This window comes from Haliotis rufescens, unplaced genomic scaffold (genome assembly GCF_023055435.1).
Source record: "Haliotis rufescens isolate VD_foot unplaced genomic scaffold, xgHalRufe1.0.p SCAF_1, whole genome shotgun sequence".
NCBI classification, from domain to species: domain Eukaryota; kingdom Metazoa; phylum Mollusca; class Gastropoda; order Lepetellida; family Haliotidae; genus Haliotis; species Haliotis rufescens.
In genome coordinates, this window is record NW_025963779.1 from 51,948,137 (window position 1) to 51,968,850 (window position 20,714).

Genomic DNA, 20,714 nt, shown 5'->3' on the forward strand with positions numbered 1-20,714 from the left:
AATCAAAGGTCTCAAAAGACTAACAATAATCCTTAATACAATCAAGGAAGGATTGCCTCTATAGTTTTGAAAAAAATATTTGAGAGAACTGGAATTATTACCATGTGGATTCTCAAAAACTAAAGGATTTGCTTGAATATTTGCCAAGTTGAAGTTCGTCATAAATAAAAAAAATATTCACCTCTTTACATCACCATCCCACACAAAAACATTCAGGAAAAAGGGAATTTCTTGAGCCATTGGGCAATTGGCATTGAACGTGGTCCCCACGTCTGCATCTGCATGTATATACGAATAGAAATTTCTGCTCGGACTGACAAAAACAAAACACAGGAATTTTGCCGAGAAGTTCGATTTAAGCCTCGGGTTTTTGAAATCGTTGAGTAATAGCCAAATAGCCAATTCCCTTCACTGATTTACACAATGTGTGAAGCCCATTTCTGGTGTCCCCCGCCGTGATATTGCTGGAATATTGCTAAAAGCGGCGTAAAACCAAACTCACTCACTCACTCACTGATTTACCTACCTTAACTACAAATAGTAATAGAAGAGAGCAGTGAAACCTCCTCATGCGTGTCATGTTTAGGCCTATGCATAAAGATTGACAAAAAGACAACGATAAACTCTCCACGAGATTTTATGACAGGAAGGAGACAAGTTTTCATTTATGACGAACAATATTCCAGCCTTTAGTGTGTACATTTCCTGGTTTTTGAGGTACAATCGAGCATGCTCTTTCTTCGAAGATTTCAAAGACATTCATACGACGCTTTCTCGAAAGTTGTTTGATCATGGTAACAGCATTCAAGTCCCAAGTAAAACTTCAAAACGTTTTGTGGTAGACATTTTCAGATTTGACATAACAGTGACCAAAAGTGATGTCCGATACAATTCCTTATTTCCACTTGTACCATTATGTTCCAGTCTTGATTTGCCTTTGCATGTGTTTGTGACGGCGCCAGAACTTACTAAAAATAACACAATGTTGCAAAGGGTGTTTTTACGATCATTTATTAGAAAATAGATATTTGTATTAGAATGGAATCCTATTTACATTTCCAAATGAATGTGAAAGGTATTTAAATAGTAAGTACTTCATTAAATGTATTAGATATGCATAATTTAAACGTGAAATAAGAAAACGTACACTTTTATGAATAACAACTTCTGGTTTGTTGCATATAACGACTTACACCGTTATCAAGCTACATCGAAACGTTGCCATATGCAGTTAGCCAGAAGTTGTTAGCCAAAATTGTTTTCTTATTTACTCACCAACTTCTAGAATCCCAATCAAACAGTTAATATGAGAACACTGAGATAATATGTGAGTTAAAATTTAAGGTCGCATCATCAATATGTCAGCCATATATACCGTATTGCATTACAATGCAGAAAAACCTGTGATATCCAGTAAATATAAAAGAACATATCACAGATATACATGCATATGAATGTGTGAATGAGTTTATTGCCACTTTTAACAGTATTTCGTCATCGCAGCTTCGCGAGCTTCACGAGCTTCACGAGCAGTGCAGGTACATATGGTGCTGAAGGACAAAGGATAAAAATCAGGGAGAACCCGTTATCAGCGGATCTTTACACGACTAAAGGCGCAAGACTGCAAATAGAAATTCTTACAGGTTGAAGATGGTAAATGGAATGACTGATTGCATTTGTTACGTAATACAGTATTCAAGAATTGACCGAACAAGTAACATATCACTGGTACATGTTATACAATTCGTTGATAATTAAAAATAGTCAGGAATTTACAGGAATCAGCATATATTTAATGCAAAATTAAATGTAAAACTTGAGTGACAAAACGTTCAGAATTTTAGAATTCCTGGCCCACTTACAGCTACACACACACGCGATTGCAACTGTGACAATGACAGCGCGTTTACTCTGATTTTAGCAGTATTTCAGCAATTTGATGGCGAGGGTCATCACTTATTAAAACCTGCGGGGTATAGTACTCGGATTTAATTACTAGGATATCCCACCGCCGTATGATACAAGAGATGGCTGAAAGGTTCTGGGCCTACCAGTGATGGACTACGTTGATGGTTGCAAATGCTGATCTTTCTGGGAGTAGTTCAGCGTAGGATTCATTTTGGAATCCCAGAAAACCGTCAGCTGGAACACGTGTTCTGTGCCAACAAATAATTTGCGTTCTTCAGAGTTAGATGTATCCACTACATTTTCACGTTTGTTTAGTCTATAGCTGATAGTAGTGAACCAATGACTTAACAACTAGACCGTCATATAGTAGTGCGGTGTTAAACAAGCAAACAGGAGTCTTAACAGAGGAAAACAGAGGCGCATCATCATCCCCTAAATTCGACACCATGTACGCGAGGATACTAGTACCTGTTGGAGCCTTTGAGGATGAGTTACTTGATGACAGCGCCGTAACCAATTTTGTAAATTTGTCATTGTCACTTTGATGCCCGCAGAAATATGCAGCTTGTAGGAATGTTCAGTGTTGTATTTAATACAGGCAAACTTCGTAGTAAGGCTCAGAACTTTTCAGCCATCCTTTGTAAATAGTGAAGAGACCATAACACATGATTGTTGAAGCTTCTATTGTAGTTGAGAGCTAGAGTTGGGTTGAACGTCCTTCTGAACATTGTTTCAGTGATTTCACGGCGTGGCAGCTTACAATGGGAATGGGGGAAAACCCGACGTTGAAGATTTTCTCTTTGGTGAAACCCAATCAAAATCAGGATGTATCTGGCATTTGAACCGATGATTATATGATCATTCGACTATGAGACGTAACATTGCACACAGGATCAGCCGTGCTTACTGCCCGGCAGAAAGAAAGTACACACCCTTTTTGATAGTGTCTTAAAAGAAATAAACAAGAAATGGTTATTCGATGGTGATGTATTTGATACGGGCATCATAGTTGTGTTGTGGACCTTACGTCTACAAGGTTTCGGTGACCAGTAATGTTTTGATAAAATTTGTTTTGTTTGGTCAAATCCAATTTTTAAGTGTATACCTTCTTTTGCCAGGTAGTTTAGTATTGCAATCAGATAAATGTAATCACATAAAATTAACTACATTTAAACATATTTACGAAGTCAAATTATTCAGCTGTTAATGTTACGTCAACATATTTGTGTATATCAGTATTTGAAGTCGCGCATGGAGAAATACATTTTCAATTTATAGGTAGCAAAGGTTGATTCTGGTGTACAGTTATTCAAGAGTAGCACCATCATCATCAAATTTCGATATTTTATCACAGTTCACAGAAATAGTGACAAACCAAGGCACCTCAAACGTAACATGTAACACCTGTCGCTACACCTTTCATAGCAATAATACTGTACAGATAGACTAGTGATACTGGACACACTGGCCACAGTATGCTGTAACAGAAGGCACGATCAAGTTTCACGAAATGTATCAAGTCGGGGTTGTATGCCAACCACGCAAGACTGAATGTACATTACGTTTCATTTGTTTGATTTCAGGCAACTTCCTTGGGTGAGTTTGGTTAAACGCAGCCCTAAACAGTATTTTAGCTTAGTGTGGGTGTCAGCATGACGTGGGAGGTAAGCTCGAAGTGATGCAGGACATTTACCACTTAAGTGAAAACCCACCAGCTGGGGGATGGTGCTGGCAAACCTAGAAACTTAATCGGGAGATTTGAATTATATTCATAAGTTCCTGACACTCCTAAGGGACGCAACTCTGCAGTAATTAGCTGGTTACGGCTATCATCCCGTGTTTAGTAAAAGTTGAGAGGAGATTGTGTGAGGTGTTTCCTTTTGGAAACAGGTGTTTGCTGCCAATGGGGATGTTGCTATGGTGGAGGTGCTGAAGGTTGAGCTGTTTCTCCCCAGTTGTAAAAGGTATACACTGGAGTGAAGTTCATGTTCCCTTTGGTATGCTCGGAGTCATCGTCATCCTTGATGTTCACTGCGCCAAACACGCTTTCTGCGTATGATGGAGCTGAAACGTCGAAAATCAACGTTTTAATATGAGCAGAAATGCAGATTAATATTATGTTATTTGTACATTTCTACATTAGATTTGAATTAAAAGCAACATTTAGCAATAAAATCAGGGTATTAATGGTAAAGAGAATCAACGTTTATTGGAAACATAGGCAATGTTTCCTCACAATGATTAAGTTGAGGTAATGTTTACTTGGATTAATACAATGAATATTGCACAGTCCCAGTATGCTAATATTGTGTAAAAGAATAACGTTATTCGGTATTAAATTGTTCTACTTCTGGTAAGGTAACAACGACATATATTGTCACACAAAAAACAACATATTACCTCTAGCTATGTCCATTTGCATGTTTGACTTTTTTTACTAAATGTAAACATCCCGATTTGATCTAGGCTTTTATTCAAGTTGTCATACACGAGCATATGATGTCAGCAGTTACCGAATATATTATTACATACGTGTAGATTCAGCGCTTCAACATACCCCATCATACAGACAAGTTCCTGACAGCCATTCGCTATAGTACAGCTCTACTTCAAGAAAACATCCCAACTTATTTATAAGCGCTGCCATGTTATTTTAAAAGTGAGTGCCACACCCAGGCCATCGATTTATTTAATGTGTAAATTCAAATGTCGGTTCATTGTTTTCATTGACTGTTGTTGCACTTGTTTAGCTGGAGTTTCTTCTTGCGTATATATCGTATTAAAAACTTAATGCACCCTTTTAGCTTGTGACTGTTCAGACTGATAATTGTCGTTTTTTTAGCATTGATTAGAATTATGGTGGTGATAGATTTTCGCATAGTTCAATATGCGAAAAAATGCTGCCTCAGGAAAAGCAATCGATTTTAATATTGATTGGAGTCGGTGCCTTTCGTACATTATGTAAACCGCGTCCAGTCATTTTATTTGCGCGCAGAGCATACAACCTTTCCACGGCGTTGGCGAAATGAAAGATATTCGAAAATCTAATGAATACACAAATTCAATCTAACTGGGGAATGAAAAATTATTTCACCACATAAAGGTTTTCAATGCAAATCGATGTTTGATTTAGACTGAGTCAGTCATATCAGGCAGTCATATTGCCCTTATTGGAAAACCTTCTAATGGCCATTTGGCACTAACTTTAACAAATACTTCAGTTTGGTATATGGATAGCTTGTAATTGGACTCATTATATTTTAATACATGACATTATGTGACATTTGCACTTTGACCAGCCTTCATTGTCTAAATAGTCTGGATTGTACAGTGACACTCATTCTACTATGAAACAGTAGTAAATGTCACATCTTCTCAACAATGACGATTTTTATTATGGTCGCCATCAATTTAATAATATTTACTAATTAATGAAAGTGTGACATGTTTTGAGAATAATTTCAATAGTGATATTGGTAATATTTTTACGCCAATATAAACATGACTACATCTAAAAGGACCCCGTATAGGACCATTACCATAAGTATTTAATCATGATAAGTTGCACCTTTTATGTTTACCCATCAGCAGAACGAAGAGTAAGTGGCTGGTTTTGTCTAGACTGTACCTTAAGTGGTATAAATGATTCACAATTCAATTATACTGTAACTTTCTTATTATGAATTTCACAGTATTAAAGAAGCTTTGTGTATATTCTTAATTACTTGAAATTGGCCAGTTTGTTATGGTTACACTAACAAGTTATAATTACTGTAAGTTCTTAACGTGTTGTTAATATCGTTAATCTAATTGTTAATCACTATGTGTTTATCTGAAGGTAGATGTAACGCACGCATGGGTGGTAGCGGTGATGCTGAAGATTGCCGACTGTCCTGGTAAAGCTGAGACTGGTGTGGGCCCTCGGTCCGAGGAGCCAACCCGTATTGTTCTAGTGCGTATCTGAGCGGTATGGATCCGATGATCACGCTCAGAGGTATTTCTAGTTGAAACCCGGGTCCAGCAGGTTCAACACATAGCTGAAATAATGGTGAAATAGGTAAAAGTAAATAGATTGAGATGGATGGACATTCAATTAAGAGATATATAATTCACTTAATGAGCTCCTTCAGTTATCCAGAGTATTATGTTGATTGTGATGTACACAGTGTATTCTTCACGAAAATACAATTATATCAAGTATTTTGGAGTGGGTTTTTTTACACCGATGGCATGGATCTATTAAAAATGCAAATGTGACACCTGTAAGATGTAATTAGTGAGGAGAAACATCCAATGCCGTCCAGACACAGTAAGATGGGTAAAGAAGTTCTTTACTTGCCATAGATAAATTTTTGAGATCTGTAGCATGTTGTAGAAATACGTCAACAATACATATTTTCAGCGCAAGGTTCTGAGCTCGTATTCCGCGAGTAACCTGTTGTTATTCAGCCTCTGGACCAACAATGTGTACAGGTCTGTACGGTGTTGTCAATACCGCTACTGAACAGTACTAATACCCTGTGCCACAAAAGAACCATCTTATCCGTTGGCAGATCACACGATGTGGAAATACGAATCCGTACATACTCCCGAAAGCGTCAAACACGTGTGGTGTCACCCTAGGCAAGTGACTCAGTTCAAATGTGTCTCTGTTCACCCAGCAGGGAATGGGTACCTGGTATGTGAGGTGGATGTAGAAAATAGCGGAAGCAAAGATTGTGTACTGTCCTGAGAGTTGAAAATGATAACTTGAATGCATACGTAACCACTGATCGGGGAACAAATATGTCTGGATAAGTGCGATATAATGTGCAATATTATAACCAGTTACCACGCCTTTACCCTAAACCTCCATGGAGATAAGGTGAAATGGCGTTTAACGTCGGGTCCAAGATTATTGTTCCTATGTTGGAACGTGCATGCACGTGTGTGTGTGCTTGAACTAGTCCGGAATAATGGCGATTTGAGATACCATGCAAAGGTTTAACATGTATACCCCATTCAGACACAGTATACTGGCTCCGAGCGAACAGTCCTTATTTTAGCCCCTTAATGCCGAGCGCCAGGCAGGGTAACAACAAGTACCATCTTTTAAGATATTTTGGTATGACGAGGCCGGACATCGAGACCCGGACCTTTGGCTCTCGGGAGGACACCGTACCAATAGACCACGAAGGCGGTCTAACTTTCATGTAAGGTTTGGCAACATCTACATGACATTGATCTCATTCGCATTGCGTTATTTAAGGTCAACCAAAAGTACTTTCATGAGCACCTTACATGTAAACAATCATTGTGTGCTGTGCCTTAAATCGAATATACATAAATGTATATATATATATATATATATATATATATATATATATATATATATATATATATATATATATATATATATATATATATATATATATATTCAAAGATGCATTATTTTTATTCCAGAATAAATTTATTTTTATTGAAATTTATATGAAGCACGGTTCCATGTTAACTTAGTATATGTTGAGGTGCTGAAATTTTATTCCAGGTGAAAGTGTTTCCCTGGTGGTGACCACTGATTAAAGGCACATCTACCTTTATAAAGTACTCGAGGGCTATTATTCTGCACCCAGGTAACTTGGAGGGCGGCACTGGCGGTATTAAAAGCGGGTCTCCGTTCCAGACATCCGTGTCACCAGGGAGGATTGCGCCACGTGAGATTTCCGCTATTTTCTGGATGTCACTTCTGGACTTCCGTGTTGCGTGGTAATACCTCACCTGGACATGACATAAGCCATATACTAGTATTGGATTAAATCCTGACTACTGGTGTGGTGTTCTTACGGGGTCTCACCACTAAAATGATCTTTGTGATGACACACAAAAAAATGCATTGGTCTTGCTTGTTGTTATTGGGAAATTCATAAAGTTGATTTCGTCGTTATGAACCGTTCATACAAAGGCTATCACACATAGTGGGTAGCAAACCCAGTTTATACCCAGCGGCGATACTAAATAGAGACTTTGAAGTTTCAGAGTATTGATCTATCAAAAACAACATACTTAATCCAACAAAGCCACTTGTGTCTGTACTAAAATAGTTTTTCGGACAAATTTCAACATGATAAATGTTTTCCTCATTAATGCGGTAAAGAAAAAGAAGATAAAAAACCTTTAATATCAATCATTGCTATATCCCACAGTCTCTCAAACTTCATACAAACCAAACACAAATCCACAAAGGAAGGGGGATAACTCGCACAAAGAAGCAGATTTCCCACGTGTCACCGTCAACATCCGTCAGGTTTTCCAACAGATCTGCGAATATTCTTATTTGGCAACAAACACTTTGATTAAGTTTTCCTCTTACACCATATGGGGGCACGGGTGGCCCAGTCGTCTAAGGCGCCGCGATTCGCTGTGCAGAGTTGCGTCCCTTGGGCACGCCAGAAACCTATGATTGTTGGTTCGAATCCCGGTTCGCCCCGATTATGTTTCTAGGTTTGTCAGCACCATACACGTGCTCGTGGCTTTCACCGAAGTGGTAAACGTCTAAGACCTGCATCACTTCGGCTTTCCTTAAGCTGACACGCCGCGATATAACTGGAATTCTGTTAAAAGCGGCATTCAACCCAACATACTCACTCACTCACTCTTACACCATATAATGAGAAAGGATGGAAAGATTTCAAAGAAGCAACATATCTTAGGTAACAAAATGCTAGATCCACCACGGAATATACGGAATTCCTATAATTGAAGTTGTTCCTTAATATTATGTACCTTAATCTCTCAAGGATTGTTACATTTTACTGACCATGTATAACTGAGCGTAGGATCTCTTCATTCTCCGATTGCTGTGGTTGATGATCTCGCCCTTTAAAGGTATGGCTTCCCCTGGGACATAACCACAGCGGTCAATCTGAAACGTGCAGCTTATTGGTCCAGATTTGCAGCACAGGCAACATAGTGTCTTTTGACCCTCACCTCGTATTCCATCCTGCAATAAAAATATAGATTGCAGTGCGTCGTCGTGTTGTTTTGTACTTGGTTTTGTTAAAATGACTCCTTTTAGATGTCTGTTGTTTGTTTGTTGTGTAAAGCCGCCCTTATCAATATCCCAGCTATATGACGATTGACGAAGCACTAACATGCTCTCTTGACGTTTGTTTATAAGTGTTCATTCAGTAATCGTCCGTAAGACGGAGTTTCCGGACTAACGAGGGTTCACTGTATGCTCAAAGTGATGACACGGCTGACCAAAACAAATTGTTGAACCCGCAGATTTCAAACCAAATGTCCTTCTTAAAAGGGCACTGGGGCGCAGCTTTTCAGAAAAGGGGAATACACTTACAGTTATTCAATACCAAATGATTAATTATTAATATTCCAAACTTGTAAGTATGTCTTAAAGGACGGGTGCGCTCACCTGCAAACCTATTGGTTTCGCGTGTGCATGCTATACAGCATATAATTACATGCAACCATGGACAACTCCAATTGCAGAGGGGTCGCACCGTGTTATACCAAGACTAAGATCTCAGTCAAAAATAATATAATAATATAACATCCCCAAAATCTCATTAAAATCAGATCTTAGTTCTCGCTACCGCTAAACAAAGATCTGAGGACATCCCATTACGGGTCACGTCAGACCGACCTTGCGCGAACTTTGACCGACCAATGGAATGACCAATCAGGAGGAAGCTTTCTCGTGCTTTAAGGCACTAATTTCAAATTGGCGACTACGCTTCGAAACATATTTTGACAAATTCTCGATTACAAACTTGAAAGCTAAACAAAAGAACATTCTGGAATGGCTAAAGGATGGTCTAGATTGTATGGATTCAGTCGTTAAATCCGTAACTATCGTTCGGAATACCCCATGTTAAAGTTTTCGAGATTGCATGACTAGAAATCACATTCCGACTGTCACTTTCATAATCTGGTAAGCGACGCTCTGATTGGTCGGATGAAAGGTCGTTCTGACGTGACCGCTAATGATCGTAGCGGTAGCGTAAACTAAGGTCTGATTTTAATGAGATTGACATCACCACCGAGAGCCAACGCTGCCTCTCGATAATGTCAGGGATTGGGCCAATCTATGTTTTCAGTTCGTGAGACTGGTCAATGGTTCAAATTTCACTTGAATACTTGCAACTGAACAAGGGGAAGATTCATCCATTAAAAATCACACTTCACACTTAGTTCTCACTTGTTTCTCTTGTCGCTAATAAACAACTACAACGACACTGGTTCATATGTACTCTCTAACATAACAAAACTTCGGATCAATAATGAGCTCAACTAGTTACCCTTTCTGAAACGATTACGGGACACGGTCAGGCTTGCTTTGTTTTTGTTTATGCATCAGGGATCGCATGTCTTTTTCAACTATGAACATGTTGTGGATCAATAACTGTATACAAATTCACTGATGTTACACTGCCGTCGTACCACGGCCAAGTTCAATAATGACAACAATGTTGTGAATATCAATGTACTCAATTATTTCAGTGAGTGGGTTGGTGCAAGATTACGCCTCTTTAAAAGTGTAACACGGCGTGTCGGTTTAATGTAGGGGTAAAGCCAAAATTCCACAGCAAATTTTGAAATAACTCGATTCTGATACATCAATCAGGTTTCAAATCGCAATATCAACGGACGGCCAAATCCCCACGAAAGGAAATATTTTCCATTGTTGGTAGGTATTTTTTTGTAATAAAAATATGTTCATTTATACACGTTCCCATTCAAACAATCGAATCTGGACCAGGCAAACCAGTGACTGAAAGCATGAGCAACGATGACGCCATCGGGTACTTGACACACAAGCATCGTGACAGTTAAACAATGAAATGCAATTCTCAATATCAAAACGTTATTCCAAGAGAACACTGTCAACAATTGTAAAAAGCCTTTTAATAAACAAATAGAAATGATTACGTGTGAATGTTATCTAATCTTGATCTCTAATAATAAAGGTTTGACCAGACCAACCGATGGTTGATAGCATGTGAACACTTTACGATATTCGACGCAGAATTATCAAGATCATACATGTCAACCCACCATACTCCCAGGTTCAGTGTTGAGATCCAGTAGATTAATCACCGTGAAGGCTTTCTTCGTTGTGTGGTCGAATTTCCATGGCTTGTCAATGGTACCACAGAGCCAATACCGTACCCTCCCAAATGTACCCTCAAATGAAGAGGGAATGCCGACTGGGAGGTGGTATTGAAAAGGGTATGTGTAGCGGCCTGCGGGTAGAGTAGGGTTGTCTCCCTCTAGGTGTGGTGCTGGAAGTTAGAATGACATATCATCACCAACGGGGTACATGTATGTAATCAAATATATATCGGTAAGCGTACAGAAACTTTACAGCTGCACATGTACAATTGATCTGAAATAGAGATCCGCAGCAGTTCAAATTGAAGAGGGCGCACGGGTGGCCCAGTCGTCTAAGGCACCGCGATTCGCTGTGCAGACTTGCGTCCCTTGGACACGCCAGAAACCTATGTTTGTGGGTTCGAATCCCGGTTCACCCAGATTATGTTTCTAGGTTTGTCCGCACCATAACATTGCTCGTGTGTTTAACCGAAGTGGTAAACGTCTGAGACCCGCACTTCGGGACCTTCACTTCGAGCTTTCCTCCCACATTAAGCTGTCACGCCGTGATATAACTGGAATACTGTTAAAAGCGGCGTTAAACCCAACTCACTCGCGTACGTACAGGTTAAATAGTATAACGTTTGCACGTTTAACATACATGGTTATTTATTTCTACTACAAAACGTAAAGTGTGTTGTTGAAAGCTTTTAAATTAAAGTCAGTGATATACGTGGAAATGCGATTAATAAAAGAATATTGTTCACGCAAATTGAGCTTAACGCTGAATTGCTAAAAGCTGGTACAGTTTAAACGTTCAAAACAATCCTAATGAAAACCGTCTGGACGACTTTGTTGATGGGAGAATCTAGCCGTCAACTTGTACAGTGGTAAAACAGATTATATTACATATATTTGTAATTGTTCGAAAGAATAAAGCTAACATGGAGAAGAATGAAACAATTCCCAATACATGTACGAAAATGTATTTTCGTGAATTTTACTTCATCTGTTGTGTTAATGAAACAATCGGAATAATAAATGTGTCGACTGATTGTTTTGGCAACGAAAAAATAACAGACAAAATTTGTTATTTGTAGCATTTGAGAACAAAAATCATTTTCACAGGCTATTGAAAGCTTATTCAAAGGGAGATAACTCTGATATGTTTGGATAGGTCATCTGCGCCAAGCGTCCTTTTCTGTCCAGTTTTGCAAGCGAGGTGCCACATTGCCGCGTAACATGAGCAGCAGGACCAACAAAAGGAAACTGGGAGATCCATGGGAGCAAGGGACTGGACGAAAACTGCAGGGACGTGACAGTGACGAGGGACCCAGACCACCGATCTGGTCGCCGCAAGTAACAGGTTCCAGCCGTCTGGTCCCGTCTAAAAAGGCGCCATGTCAGGTTATATAATTTCAATTAGTCCCCCTCAAACCGAGGTATGTACACACTCAGTTAGACCACCTCACAAACCTAAGAACATATACGTACCAGTCACGCTACATTACGGACACTTTCAGTCTTATTATCTCACTTATTAATTAACACATCTAAAGAATCATCACTGATAGTGGATTAGTAGGTGTAATGGACACTCTGGAACTGGTAAACCACCAGCAGCCCAAGATTATCAAAGTAGAAGATTGACATCGTCTTCTTAAATAGTTGTCACCAGAATGTTCACAGTTGTTGAAGTACATTGCATATCACAGGCTGAAGGGGATGACTGGAAACACAAATATAGTATGATCAGCAATTTAGACTGCGTCTGTCCCCGTGCCCTAAAGTTAACCATGATTTACTATTTATATTCATGAAATCGATTGCTATTCATGAAATCGTACACCTCAAGAGTACAAAGCATCATAGAAATCAAGATCTTTATGGCACGTCGCGTACATGTACACCGGCATTGGCACAAGCCAAATTGGAACATGCTTTGATTTTAATTGTCCACAGGTCGATTGTCCACATATTTGTACAACTCATCCAGCGAAGGTCTGCAAGTCACAATTGTCACAGCAAGCAAAAACCGAATCCCCAAACTGGATGAACTGTAACAACCCAAGCTAAAACAATATAACCAATCAATCCTCGAAACATGTATGCCTATACATCTTACCAATATGAAGGTTTCAATTCTGGATTGAACCCTCTCTTACCCAACCCTCTTTTACCTACCTTCAAAACAAGGGTTGTCGCTTCACCATGTTCACGGGGGGGGGGGGGGGGGGAGTTAGATTTTAATCCTTTAGTGCTGACATCGCTAATATATCGCTCAAAGAGTCATTTCCCAATAAATATGTCATTAATTGGCATGTTTTGTGAATACATGACCATCGGGAATCACGGGATGATGGGTAGCCTAGTGGTTAAAGCGTTCCATTGTCACAACTAAGGCCAGGGTTTGATACCCAACATGGGTACAATGTGTGAAGGACATTTCTGGTGCCCTACTCTGTGATCATGGTAGAATATTGCTAACGGCGGCGTAAAACCCAACTTACTCTGGACATATACTTGTGTGAAAGCAGAGCGAAATTAGCGTACGCGCGTATTTCATAATTGAAAAAGATACTTTTTCGCGGCACGCTCCGTTGGTGACATTGTAGACTATAGAACACACCTAGACATGTTTGCTGATTCTATACAAAATGACTAACTACATTAAACAAATGAATTTTAATATAATGTTTTATTCAACTAATAATCGACACATATGTGTTGACCAAGGCAGTCCTGAAAATATCAACTTCATCAGCTCACTCAATGAGAAAAACATGATATTTGGTGAGAAAATACCAATATAATCTAGATCTATTTATTATTAATAAACGATAAACGGTTATTAATGAAATTGTCTCTATTATTAGAATTCCATGATGTTTTGCTAGAGGTCAAAGGCGCCGTCAATTGAGTAAAATAATAATGGCCTGAAAAATGTCATTTTTTAAATTTACCCATCCCCTGTGATCTAACGTATCTTTGGTAACACTGTTCTTTCATTTCTGTCTATCAATACGGTACATCCACTGCAATATCGATCGATGATTGAACATTATTCCCTGGGGCGAAATATGGCAAGTGGATGTCAGCCGTCTCCGATGCCGCGTATATTATCTCAACATTAGCGGTAGAAACTAACAGTTTTAGGCCACTAGTCCTTACAATGATAACATATAGCAAGACCCTTAAAATGGCAAATTTCTACTAGTCCTTATGATACCTTAACTATTGGGCATTTTGTCAAAGACTACAGGACTAGTGCCAATTTCTAACGCTGAACATATACAAACCATGGTGTTTGCGCCACAGCGTTGGTGCCCTATGAATGATTCTGTCTCTGACTACAGGGATGACAAATACGTCAAAAGTAACATTTCCGCATGTTCACCTATTGCTCGGCGTTGGGCAAACAAAACGACAGCTGTTCACGTGGTCGTCCTTCACCATGTTTTGTCCAACGGAGACACCATTTTTATAACGTATGCGTCGTCATGTTTTAACTATAATAGCTCAAGGCCAAAACTATACTTTATTACACTGCACATGGGGAATCGCAAATTATATTTCTTTACATTGATAAATATATATTTAACATATAAAATAGTCTCTCTTATTTAAAACACTATATTGAATGAATACATATACATATTATCAACCCTAATGAGTTAAATTTAGGTCGGACCAACATTAATTTTGAACTTGAGGCTCACCTTACTTTATGTTGTTTCATGAAAGAGGACGTCAACAAAATCCACAGTCTCGGGTTAACGTCTAACGACTTTCGATCATCTAAGCGCCAAATTTGCTTGTGCAACGTGGCCCAGTCCCTACAGGAAACCTACTACAACATATCTCATATTTGTGACAACCATAAGATAAGGGACCTTATGGGTGAAATATCACATTTTGATTTCTTATTATGTTTTCTAAACTACAATATTGTAGGACCACAAAAAAATAATTCATAAGCTTCAATTCATATTTATTACAGAGATGCGTGACATCAAACATTTGAACTCATTTTCTGTAAAGTCCCATTTTCAGACGTATACCTGTTTATGTAAGGGTTGCAGATTTTAGAAATAGTGTCTGCTTAATTAAAGGTAAACATGTATGCAGAAATGTTTTGAAATGTTTTTATTACATTACGAACGAAAGAGAAAAATAGGCTTTTATTGTACAGTCCGCACACATGGCAATTTAAATGAAGTAAGGTGACGTAAATAGTTTTTCTTTATAACGTCACAACACAATTGTATCCTAGCACCTATACGGCCCCTTTTCTCCTGGTGGGTCACGTGTCTCTACACAGCAAAGGTAATTCAACTGCATCACTACACACAGCAGCAATCAATTAGTATCACAAATTAAAGAGACTTCCAGATACCGCAGATCACTTCACACTAAGACAATTGTTGCTCGACATGCGGAATGTCAAAAAGCAAACCAAATTCTCGTGCTCCGATTACTTTGGACATAAAGTATAACTGCAAAAGGAAAGCACGTCAAAAAAACATATTTGCATCTTTTATTATGAAGCTATCCTATTCAAGGTTTTCGTCGCATTTCTACGGATCGGTGAACTGCCTTTAGGATTAACGATAATCCTTATATGCACAGAAAGTATTTGAAACAAGTGGAATCATTACCATGTGGATTAAAAAAAAAACCAACAATCGCAAATGATATGCTGGAATATTTGAAATTTTAGAAAAGAATCAAGTTTAATTATGTCAAAACATTTTATTTTGCCATTTTGTACACCACTATCCCACACGACAAACTTCATTCCTTGGTCAATGGAACATTTGTCACCGCCGTGACCATCTTTATTGTTATATCTCTATCTTCAAAGGTTCAGGACAATTTGTCAAGAACAAGCAAATGTAATATGACTTCCTCATTGATAACATGCATGTATATGTGAAACGTGGCATTTGTGCAAGTAAAAGGAATCCCCATGGTCACCAATTGTGCTCCCCTTCTTGCTGATCTGTGTCTTTATGTATATGACATGTACCATATGTTCCCTTGTTTTTTTTCAGGTGAACTGTTGACTTGCCTTCACTTGCGTTTGTGTCATCGGTGGGGCAGAATAGCCACTTTTCGCGAACACCTGGTATCATCACTATTTGATAGTGATTCATAACCACATGCTCATGATATAGTCAGAATGGTAAAATGTACTCTGCATTTAGTGGAAATTTCTTATGACAATGGAAATGGTTTTTGTCGTTTGTATTTGTAATAACGGGGCGGTTGATCATGGTTTACATTTAATAGATATAAAGACACAAGCACAGCAGGTTAAGCTCAATATTTGCATTAAGTAGCAACTGATTGAAAACAATAACGGATTAACCAATCAGTGACGGCAGGATCTATCGTATGGGAGATGCTAGGATCAAGCACCAGATCAAGGCCAAGTATGAATGCCTGTACTTTGAAGTCATCACTTATCTGCCCGAGAGTGGCTCTGCCTTTTGACTCATTGCCTTTCAGAATAATTCTGTAATAGCCAACGTTAGTACAATTTGGTGGCAGTGATCCCATATAGAATCAGTGGCAGGATCCTTGGGGATGTTTGCTTCTGTTAAAGGTGATGTTCCGATGGCGTGTCGGAGGATATTTGCTTGATTTAAAACAACATACGTGTATTCATAACAAAACTAAGGCAGAACCCCGCCCCGCCCCGCCCCCACCCCGGAATATGAGGTATAGAGTATGAAGGTATAACACAATTTAGCACGGGGCTTGTCTAGTGTTATAGTGTTATATGACGGCTTGTCGACAGGGGCAGGGAGGGGAATCGCTCAAAGTTACGTGGGCCAACAGAAGGCGTATTTGCGTCAAACACTTTGATTTAACTTAATGAGAATCACAAAGTATTATATTACAAAAAAAACAAAAAAACACGAAATCGTTTGGATAACATGAAGAAGACCTCAACATATGTAATATTCATTTAGATGCAAGAATACATTTCACCTGAAAAATAATGATGGGAACAAGAAAAGAAAAGACCTTAAGCTGACACCTTCATTTCTGAAACATGAAATACTCGTTCAATAAAAAAGCAGTAGATTAACATAATAGAATGTTACAAAGATTCAAAACCATAGAACTAAATCTGTTTAAGCCATTTCAGAGCCTATCTAAATTATTTGCCAGATGAAGAGACCAAATCTAAAGCTGTCCGTTCAACGGAGCCATACATGATTTTGAGGCTGAAGAAAATGTATCAGCATCTTCAAGGTCATGTACAGCACTTCTGAGACTTTGTCTTATGTTATTGTGCCAAGGGCATTTAATTGGGTAGTGTTCCACATTTTTAGGCGTCTTCTGCTCATCGGTGGTTACCCACGTGGATTATCTCCCCTGCATTCTGAGCTGTTTTATAGTGGCGCTCGGATATTAATGTTGCCAGGAAGAATCCCCCAGGGTACCGCCACCAATATCGAATATTGCTTTCACATATAACTGCGTCCACATTTGCCATACACAAGTGTTTGGTTTTTCACGGAATAAATTTCACAATGGTTCATGTGATAAGAATTCGGCAATGTAGATGTGCACCTGATGGCACTCAGTATTTATACGTTACATCTGTTGTTGTGCAGCAAAGGGGGTTTAGGTGATCCTGGCAGTCAGGCTGGTTAGGCTCATCATCAGCTCAGGGCCCTTGATCGACACGCAGCCTAGACTGCGAATGGAAGTGCTGCTAGTCAAACTAGAGAATGTGAAGACTCCCCAAAACTGCAGCCTTCTGCATTACCCAGATTGTCAGAAGGGCTGTATTCCTGGTAGCAAACCCGGGTACTCTCCCAATGCAAGTCAACATAATTGGGAAAACAATAGCAACCATAAAATGAGCGAGCCACGCCATCATGTCGCTTAAGATACGGTGTTTGTGCCAAAGCTTAACATCCACTGACAACGTGTTGGACAGTCTCATTAAATTCATTACATAATCTATATGTATTATTATTATTATCACACCGCAGGTATCCAGGTACTCGTGTCTGCTCAAATACGGTTTTATTTGCTCCCCGACCAGTTGATCCGTTTGCATTCTCGACTTCCTGGGGAGTATACAACCCAAGCTGCCTACAGGCGCTAGAGGGTTTTCACATCGACCTCACATATCGGGTACCCATTCCCTGCTGGGTGAACAGTGGCACATTTGAACCAAGTCACTTGCCCAGGTTGACACCATACGTTTTGACACTTGTACTTCGGTCGTATGTACGTATTCGTGTTTCCACTATCTGGTCATCTACCATCGGACGAGTGGGTTCTTTTGAGATTACAGGATGAATGTACAACACTATAAAGGCTGAATAACAACCCGGTTACTAGCGGGATACGATCTCAGCACATGGGGTTTGAACATCATTTTTCCAATATATAAATCCAGAGTTTTCAAATGCGTTCAACATCCTTGGATGATTTGTATGAACATACGCTTACTATAACCATACAACATATTTCAACACATCCATTCATCAACATACCTTTTCCAAACAATACCAGCTCGTAGTTGATGTAGGTCTCTGTGGCTGAATATATCTTCGTGACATTCTTCCTGTTCTTTCCTGTTCCTGAGGTGTGGTTTTCAGTCCATCTTACGTCAGCACCCCCATACAAGTGAAGCCGTATTGCTGCGGAAATAGACACCCATTCAAAATGACTGTGCACTAGGCTATGGTATATTAACATTTCGCCAGAGCAGAGTAAACCATTATGCGTTTTTTTATCTGTATACATCCAATTGCACGACAAGTATACTTTTCTGAGATATTGATGTATTCCACACCATGAAGTGAATGTATAACTTATACACTGGAAATATGCTAAACTCGATACTATGTATTCTAATCCACCATGATACTTTTGGAAACAGTTTTAAATGACAGTGACATGATTGGCAAAGGAATACTGTGTGTTCTTCAAGATGGACACAAGTAGTACTTCCCATTATATGATATAAAGAAGCAGGGTAGTCAAATACTCAAATAACTATTGTCATGAAACAGTGCAAATGTTATTGGATAATCGGTTTCGGTTAATGTATTTCAGAATGACTGAATGTCAGTTTATGAAGTAAATGTGTTTCGTCAGAAAAGAAATACAGTATACAGTGTAAAGTGAGTAAGTGAGTATGATTTTAAGCCGCTTTTTAAAAAAATATTCCAGCAATACCACGACGGGGGACACCAGAAAAATGCTTCACTCATTGGTACCCATGTGGAAAATCGAACGCGTGCTTCGGCGTGATGAACAAACGCTTTACCCACTAAGCTACCGCACCGCTCCCATATGATTTTAAAGCATTTTATGATAAAATATATCGGCGCTTAACTATTCCCTGGTGTATATAGCATTGCATGTATCAAAAAACTTACTTCCACTTACGAAATAATAATTCATCCAATGTTTCTTCAATCTGTCACGCTTTTTGCTTGACTCATTTAATTCTGCTGGTGATGGGTTATTGGTATAATTATATAACATACGTGTATTAAAAATACTAAAAAGTGTATAAAAATCCTGACATTTGACCGCACAAATATTTATCACATTCGTAAAAACATTTCATTCATTTTCAATGACAAAATGGCGCATTCTTTATCATTTTGGACTTTCTGATTGATCAACCATGTCGCTTGATGCACAGGTTGTGGTGGGTTAAACAGCAGTCCTTCAAGTCATCAAACACATCTCAGATTTATTGTTAAAGTTAATAATATGCATAAAACTTATAGTTATAATTATGATGCCTTATGCTGAGTCAACTACAACAGACATGTTTGGGCCGAGATATAGAATTGAAACTGCCCGCCCCCCTCCTAAATGTTTTGCAAAACGAACATACCCCCAAACAATTCTGAAACGTTTTTCTTTACTCATATGCACGACTATGCAGGACTAAGAGGCGACTAACAGGACCGGGTGGCCAGGCTTGCTGAGTTGGTTGATGCATGTCATCGTATCCAAACTGCGTGGATTGTCATCTCCATTCTCGATTATTTACATATGGCTGGAATATTGCTGAGTGCGGCGTTAAACAACAAACAAACAAAGAAACAAACAAACAGATACTTACAAGCAGCAGAATCTATGCACTTGCAGTCGTTATTGAAAATTATTTTTTCGTTTTTAGTTTTTTGCTAAATCATGTCGTGTCACTGGGTTTTCAGGTCGACCACTTGATAGTTTGTTGATGGTTTGTTTACAGGTCGCCGTCGCATGGCACGGCGTCAGGCTACTAACACTTACATGTTTATGCAAAGTATGTGAGTGGCGGGTGCCGCGGTAGAGCAGGACATGCTTATCCTTTTCACGAACACCCGGTGTCATCACTGATTTTCAGTGATCCATTCATATAACTGTCACCGCTATTTGTCATGTATACCCAATGGACTGTTTCGGCGGATAATCGAGACTGATTATTCTCTGGCTTTGACGTTTTATATTATTTAATGCCACAATTGCATTGTTTGAGTTTCACACACATGGTTCTGTGTATAACGTCCATGCATAGGCTGCAAATAGCACCATACCGTGGAGTGAACTTCATGTTTTGCGGGAAGGAGTCTAGAATACGTGTATCTGTAGAATCTTACAATATTGTTTACGTGCGAAATAGTTTCGCTCCCTAACATGAACCGCCAAAATCAGGAGTTAAAACACATTCAGACGTTTAAGGT

At 39.0% G+C, this 20,714-nt stretch overlaps 1 protein-coding gene across 1 annotated transcript in view; it reads right to left on the bottom strand.

Moving 5' to 3' along the window:
• Positions 1 to 1,009: 1,009 nt before the first annotated feature.
• The window catches only part of LOC124131337 (arrestin domain-containing protein 3-like), a 29,353-nt gene continuing 9,648 nt past the window's right edge, over positions 1,010 to 20,714 (bottom strand). The window contains exons 2-7 of the mRNA XM_046494553.2: positions 18,519 to 18,665; positions 10,960 to 11,186; positions 8,705 to 8,887; positions 7,483 to 7,665; positions 5,762 to 5,945; positions 1,010 to 3,972 (exon numbers count right to left, since the gene is read on the bottom strand). Of these exons, the coding sequence (XP_046350509.1) occupies positions 3,824 to 3,972; positions 5,762 to 5,945; positions 7,483 to 7,665; positions 8,705 to 8,887; positions 10,960 to 11,186; positions 18,519 to 18,665 (1,073 nt within the window). The 3' untranslated portion in view covers positions 1,010 to 3,823. The remainder of the gene's footprint in view (positions 3,973 to 5,761; positions 5,946 to 7,482; positions 7,666 to 8,704; positions 8,888 to 10,959; positions 11,187 to 18,518; positions 18,666 to 20,714) is intronic.